This window comes from Mustela nigripes, chromosome 2, assembly GCF_022355385.1.
Source record: "Mustela nigripes isolate SB6536 chromosome 2, MUSNIG.SB6536, whole genome shotgun sequence".
Taxonomy (NCBI): Eukaryota; Metazoa; Chordata; class Mammalia; order Carnivora; family Mustelidae; genus Mustela; species Mustela nigripes.
In genome coordinates, this window is record NC_081558.1 from 125,860,477 (window position 1) to 125,867,547 (window position 7,071).

The window sequence follows — 7,071 nt, forward strand, 5'->3', positions numbered from 1 at the left end:
GTCCCTTGGGTCTGCATTTCATGTCTGTGACTCTCTCTTTCTCCCGTGGACTAAAAATTCGGATTTAAACCACTAGACAAGCTATTAATTTAGCTAGACTACCCAGGGTCCTGAACCCAATTAATTTCTAATAATTATAGCCCAAGGGGGCTAGATAGATCTCCCTGCCTCTTTCTTTTATTGCCACTCCACGCCACCGAGGTCAGCGTATAATAATAAAGTGTATATTTTGAAAGCGATCTCCAGAACAGTGAGTTATTGCAATGAATGAAAATTGTTTCCATTTTGGCTAATTGAGCCCGTGGCCGAAAGCTAGAGCTCTGAGACTAAATAAAGAGGACTGTTTCCTTTCAACATGAAGAAACCCCTGCCTAGCTCTGGTCACCCAGCGAGAGTTTAATTTCTTAACAGCCAACCTGAAACCCAGCGTTGGGTAAACAGTATTAATAATTGCATTACAATGATTAAATTAATCTTGCTGGTAGCCAGGAGAATATAGGTTGAATAGCAAGATGTAAAGTTCACTGCACAAAGACAATAGGCCAAGAAATACCTCCATAAAGAATTCAAACTTTCTTCCAAAGACACTGTGGGGCTGGTTCAATTATAATTCGAGGAAAGGAAAAGTTCCTGTTGCATGCAATGTATTAAAAATCAGTTCTTTGCCTTTTTTAGCATTTATTAAAGAAACATAGTTGGAGAAAGGGTATACTTCTCTTGTCCTCTTCCACGACCCTCTCCCTTTCAACTCCCATCTTGATCTCTCCACTTCTCAAAAAAAAACTCCAAAAATTTTTTTAAAAAGCCAACAACCCCCCCAAAACAAAATATGACAGTAATAAAACAAGCAAATCCAGACAGCCCGTAAGCTCATCGACTTTCCAAGGAGGCACTTTTTCCAGGATTCTCGCTTCCGTTGGAGAAAACGCAAAAAACGTTGGTACCCATGCCCCTCGAGGAAACGAATTTCAGGAGGAGAGGGGGAGGTGGGTGGTGGGGAATCGGGCAGCGAGGGCAGCTCGGCCAACTTGTTGGAGGCCTCTTTTCTCTTGGGCGAGCGACAGCTTGGACGTCCCGTCCGAGGGTTTTAGGAATCCGAGGGGGTCGCTGAACAGAAAATCACCTGCTCAGGTCTCACGGCTGAGACTTGGGACAGGTGGAACTGACGGGGTTCGTGTACTTGGAAGTGGGAACCCGCCCAGGTCCGCACGCAGGGGCCGCGGCGCTGCAGGCGGCGAGCGCAGTCCGCAGCTGCTGGGCGTTTGCTCCATCAGGTTAAACACACTTGAACTACCAACTTAGCTTTTTTATTAACATTCACCTAGCGCAGAAAGCAAATGAGAGAGAGGGAGGGAGGGAAAGAAGAGAGCGAGGAAAAGGAACCTAGCTTTCAGGTTTGAAAATAAAAGTGATGATGTTCTGAATACTTCGCTAAAAAAAAAAAAAAAAAAACACCAGTAGAAAGAATGATGCCTTGTCTATTCACAATGCTTTGGCCCTAGGGCACAGAGGAGTTTGTGTTTATTATTTCAGTTGGAAGAGGTTGGATTTGCTCGTGTTCCGAAACTCTTGGAAAGACCAGGCATTCGCAGTGGCGGCCGCGACCCCAGGGGACTTTAAAAACCAGAAGGGGAGGGTGCTTCGGCGGGGCTTCACCTTCGCGCCCTTCGCTCTCTAGAAAAGTTTAAAAGACAGGAGCTTTAAGTTTGGGGACTCCGATTTTATTTTCCTGAGTCTTTCATATCCGACCCAATTCCCTTCACAGCCCCCAGCCCACCCCTGGCCCGACACGTGGTTTGTAATTTCTCAGCAGAAGCAATCACCGCAGCTTCACATGTGGGTCTTCTATTTAATCCCGGGGTTGGTTCCATGGTACCTTCGTTTCTTAGAAAATTCTCTGGCACTCCTCTTAACCTCCTGTCCTCAAGTGGACCAGGATATAGAAACCCCCTGGGGATAAGATGAAAAGAATTAATGAGAGCAGCAGAGGGAAGGAGAGTAATTCCTTTCACTATTTTTTAAAAGCTTCCTGGGGCTGAGAAGGTGAAATGCAAAGTCCCAAGCAGAGCCTCCTACTGTTCTGGGAGCTCTTCCTCCCTCTGGGGTCTCTTTCTTCTCTCCTAGTGGACAAGGCCCTCGAGGTTCCGACAGACGGGAGGAGTTGTGTCCTCAAGCGCAGCCTATCTGTCCTCTGGACTGGGTGAGGGTCCTCAGTCCTTAAACTGATCAGAGGCAGCTTCTATGAACATCTTGCCAGCCAGCCTAGTGTTTCTCTCCCTAGTGACTCTCTTACCTTTCTAAAGGTTCTCAATCCCCCACTTCTCTTTTTCCTTTGGGGACTTACTGGTCAGAGGGAAGGCAGGACTCCACCTAAACCCAGGGGAGCCTGTGAACTCACATTCAAAAACCTCTGGGTAGCCACACTCAGAATGTTGAAGTGCCTGGTGATTTTGCACCCACCTCCGCTGTGTATGAGCACACTGTACACTCTGGATGTACAGACCAACAGGAATTGTATTTGGACTGGCAAAAAAAGCAAAAAACAAAAACCAACAAACAAAAAAACCAAACCCACCTGCCTGTTCAGTCTGGAGGGGATGACTTGTGTCCATATGGTGCTTACCAGAACCTTCTCTTTTGGAAGTTGTTTTATTCCTGCTCTGTGCAATTCCTTCCTTTGCTCCCTTTCTTTTCCTCACATTTCAACATTACACATCTGTCTCTCTTGGGACCTGTACTTAGTTCTCTAGGGACCTGTATCTTACATCCACATGCTCCCAGAATTACACAGCTCTGGAGAAAGACATGGTGGGCATCCTTAGCCAGGTGATCCTTTGAATTTTTATTTCCTCAAACAGAGGTATTTTACAAGCCATTGGTGAATGCCCCTTAAGCTTGAACCTTGCTATTTGCTCAGGACATTCTCAGTGATCTTTCTCCCCCTCCCCTGCCTTTGCCAAACTCATGCCCAGGGCTTGCTTTTCTTTTCCTTTTCCTATAAGTGGAACATCAAGGATGTACTGTTGCAGCAAAGAGACTGAAAAGATTGTAATTTTCTTTTACAGTGTCTGGCAGGATTTGCAACAGATATTATTGGGGACATAAATACCTCATGGAAGGTATTGAACAAAACTGTTTAATGCAAGGAGGTTGTACCAAGAGAAAATCCATATGTAGTTGAAATTGATTCATACCTTGAACACAGCTGGCCCCTTTAGAATTTCCCCATTTCTATGTGCCCACTTCATTGGTAAATCCTGTAATTAAAGCAAATCTCAACAATGTATTTTTCAAGGGCGGGGGGAAGAATCCCCCCCCTTCTCTTTCTTTTGACCCCCAAAGGTTGTGGGTTTAAGCGAATGAGTGAAAATGGCTGGCTGGCTGGCTGAGCTGCAGCAACAGGAGATGGGGGCAGCCGTGGGGCAGGCCGGAAGGTGACAGCCGACCTCAGGGAAGCAGGAGGTCTTGGATGTTAAATGCCTGAGACTGTCTGGACCTGGGAATCAAAGGTGATCATTACTACTTGGTGGGAACAGACCACTGAAATGTTCCAAGGGTAGCTTCAAGCATTGGTATTATACCTAACATCGAGAAAGAAAGCAGTTACTTATTCAGCTTTCCACTCTGAAAGCACAAGCCGCAAGAGCTTCAGTAGCAGCAGGAGCGGCAGCAGATTTCCTGAAGTTCAGGATGATTCTTTCTCCCGGATCAGTTGTCAAAAGTCCTGTCCTTCTCCGTTCTTTAGCATGGAAAAGATTTTAAAAGCCCCACTTCTTGCTTTCTCCGTGGATAGTATAAAAAATTTCCTGCAATTTATGGTGGGAAAAACAATAACAGTAACGATACAGGCTTATTGGTGATTCCAACATGAAATCAATCCTTTGCCCCGGTCGTTTTATTCCGCCCCCCTCCCCCGCCCGCCTTATTTTGGGGCGAGGTGTCTGCTCCCCTCTGGCTCCCTGTGTTCGTTCCCCGCCCCCCGCCGCCCTCCCCGTGGCTCCCTTTCTCCGCCTCCTCAGCGATTGCCATCTGACAAGATCTCCAAATCAAAGTGATAAATCGCTCCAAACTTTTTTTGGCGGCGCTGAGATGTTGGAGGGGCGTCTAGCGCGCATGTGCGAAGGTGTCCGAACTGACAATGCTGGAGAGATAGCGAGTGTGGATTGAGAGAAAGAGAGAGAGGGAGGGAGAGAGAGTGAAAGAGGGAAAGACAGAGTGAGTGTGTTTAAGTGCGGGCGTGTGTGTGTGTGTGAGAGAGAGAGAGAGAGAGAGAGAAGCGAGGGAGGGAGCGAGAGGGAGAGCAAAAGAAGGAAAAGATCCAAGAAAAAAAAAACCCAACCACACACCAGCGGCTGCAGGACTGGGCACAGCATGAGATCCAAAGGCAGGGCAAGGAAACTGGCCACAAGTAGGTGCAATATCCCTTTTCTATTGGCTTTCCCCCTCCTCTGCCATCTTGCATATCTGTCTCCAGCGCTCCGGGAGGGAGCGCGCAGCTGCCTCTCGCGCCGGGGCCCGGGTGGAGGGCAGGCGCAACGCAGCCCCAGCAACCTGCCGGTCCCAGCCTTCGCGCCCGGCCGCCCGCGCTCTCGCTCTTGGTTTGGGCGCCAGAGGAGCCGGGGCAGCCCTTAGCCCCGCGCACGGACCAGCTGTGGCAACCCCGGGGTGGGGGTGGGGGTGGGGGCAGCCAAGACCCGGGTGGGAGGGAGAAGAGCGCGCGAGAGCAAGCGGGAAGGGGTGGGGGGGGGGGGGGAGGAGATGAGAGAATCTCCCCCTCCCCTCCCCTTTCCCCCAGGCGGAGGAGAGTTGCCTCTGGCCAACCAGCTAGCCTCGGGTATGGGAGGGGGAGCGGGGGATGGGGGGAGGCGGGCTGGGGATGGGAGCGTTTTCGAGCCTCGGTTTGTTTCTGGGGTTTGGGGTGGGTGGTAGGCTCGGAGGGAGCCACAGTGGCGGCGGCGGCGGGCAGCCGTGGTGGAGTTGGGAAAAGTTGCGAGGCGGCCGCTGGAAGTTGCGCGGGCTGGCGGGCTGCGCCGAGCTGCGGTTGCGGTAGTGGGCGCTGTGCGCTCGGCGGTGCTCTGCGGCGTGCGCCGCGCCGCGGGACGACTGGCGTGGGGAGTGGGGGAGACGAGAGTGGGGGCTGTAGTCGCCGCGTGTGTGGTGGTAGTGAGGCACGGGCCGTGCGGAGCCACCGCCTCCGCGGAGCCACCGCCTCCGCGGAGCCGAGGGCAGGTGAGGAGAGAAGAGGCCCGGCGAGCGCCTGGACAGTGAGGAGGGCAGGGCGCACAGCCAGCGGCGACGGCCGCCGAGAAGGGGGCCGAAAGGGCCTGCTCCCGCCTTCGAGCCCCAGGCTGGCCGGGCGCCGAGTGACCCCCAGGGGGCGGGCTGCCGGGACCTTAGGCCGCGGAGAGAGCACGGCAAAACCTCTCGTTTTCTTTCTGGATGCAGCCCGGGTCTCGGGTCACTAACCCTCCCCGGCGCCCCCTGCCTGCTCGGCATGGAGCGGCCTTGGTCACGCGGGACCAGGGAGATTGGGTTCAGGGCAGGGGCGGCAGGGTCCCCATCCCCCACTTTTCTCACAGAAGTGTTGGGGGACTTCGCCTGGAATTGTCCGCGGAGCCGACACAGTCCGGAAAGGCAGAAGCCTCGATCGGGACTGTAGGCGTTAGGGCTGTGTTTGTCCAGACGCGCAAATGTAAGGGGACTAGTAGGTACCGAGACCCGGAGCAAACCCGAGCAGTCCAAAGCCCTCCTCGAGGTGTCAGCACGCGAGGCTGGAGCAGCCTCGGGAGGGGACAGGCCGCCGTTCGTTCTCCCACTTGCTGGAAAAACACAACACAACACAACAAAACACAACAAACTAATTGTGTTTGGGGTGGGTAGGATGCTTCTCCCCAGTAAAATCCCCAATCCCCCCCACCCTTGCATATTAAAACCAAGTACGTCCCCACGCCTTCCAGCCTCCCAGGTCCCCACTGCAGCCTCGCGGAAGGCAGCAGCACCTCTGCGGGCTGGGTTTCTTTGGCAGTGGGAGTCCGAGGTCTAGCCCAGAGAGATGGTGTCATCGCAGGCTCCTTTCCAGTGCTTCGTCCAGTCCTCACTCAAGCACTCCTTCACTTCCCAGTACGTTTCCTTTCGCCCCCGTCTCAGGGATCAACCTAAATACAGGGCTCTTGGGCCATCAGTACATCTGTTTCTCTTTTGGATATTGTTCATTTCACTTAGTTGCGACACTGTCAAAGGGCGCCAGTAGAAGACCTTTTTTTTTTTTTTTTCCTGTTTTCTTTTAAATAAGACCATGTCTTTATTTTCATCTGAGGAGGAATTAAATGTACATATGTTTGGAGGCCTGGGGGCTTCAATTTCGGCTAAAGGTTTGGAGTGTGTGTGTGTGTGTGTGTGCGCGCGCGCGCGCGAGGTTGGAGGGTGGGCGGATGAGAACGGTGTGGGGTGGGGGGGGGGCGGGAAGCGTGGAGAGCCTATTTCAACCATGCCTAAATTGTGAAACGAAAGCCGAGTGCTTTGCGCCTCATTGCCTGGTATCCGCCGAAGTGAAAGCAGAACACAAAACCCTTCGAATTTTGTTGAGGAACTTTTTCAACTCTATTAATTGCCAAGCTATACGCCATCCTATTAAAATATTCCCGCACGCACAGCCGGCTCAACATCCAGAAACTGAACGTCGTTTTCCGATCTGATGATACTTGTCATTCATTCAGTGGGAGACTCATTCTTTTTGTCTCTAACGTCTCCAAGGATGCCGCTGCCGCTTTCCCATAACTAGATAGGAACTCTCACCAACTTTCCTCGCTGAGCCTCAGGTTCTCGCTCGCGCTGCCCCAGCTGTTGCTACTGGGCAGCCTTTCTCAGGCAGAAGCATCAGTCACAATCTGAGTAATAAAGGAAATCACGTAAAAAGTAGGGATTTTTTGTATTTTAAAGCGCTATTTTCCTTCCCCCTGCTGTAGTGCGTGAGTTCCCTTGAGCGTGGCGGAGATAGTCCGTGACCCCTTTGCCGTGCAGTCCAGCGAAAACTTCGCCGCTCTCTCTGCACCGGTTTCTTTCTTTCCTTCC

The 7,071-nt window shown here is 52.0% G+C and overlaps 1 protein-coding gene and 1 long non-coding RNA gene across 11 annotated transcripts in view; one reads left to right on the forward strand and one right to left on the reverse strand.

Annotated features, from left to right (window-relative positions):
* Positions 1-818: 818 nt before the first annotated feature.
* On the reverse strand, positions 819-4,664 carry LOC132012067 (uncharacterized). 3 transcript variants are annotated; one of them, XR_009402515.1, is made up of 5 exons: positions 4,347-4,664; positions 3,582-3,806; positions 3,195-3,496; positions 1,824-1,950; positions 819-1,674 (listed from the first exon to the last, which is right to left on the reverse strand). It is a non-coding gene; the product is annotated as an uncharacterized LOC132012067 (long non-coding RNA). The 3 variants fall into 3 exon arrangements; XR_009402514.1 differs by lacking the exon at positions 819-1,674 and having other exon boundaries at positions 1,715-1,950; XR_009402516.1 differs by lacking the exons at positions 819-1,674; positions 3,195-3,496 and having other exon boundaries at positions 1,715-1,950.
* MECOM (MDS1 and EVI1 complex locus) overlaps positions 4,036-7,071 on the forward strand; it is a 544,809-nt gene continuing 541,773 nt past the window's right edge. For 5 of the 8 annotated variants that reach the window (XM_059391586.1, XM_059391589.1, XM_059391587.1 and 2 more), the window contains exon 1: positions 4,038-4,408. In XM_059391586.1, the coding sequence (XP_059247569.1) occupies positions 4,372-4,408 (37 nt within the window). In that variant the 5' untranslated portion in view covers positions 4,038-4,371. Of the gene's footprint in view, positions 4,409-7,071 lie in introns of all 8 variants that reach the window. The other 3 variants (XM_059391591.1, XM_059391595.1, XM_059391596.1) reach the window with 3 other exon arrangements.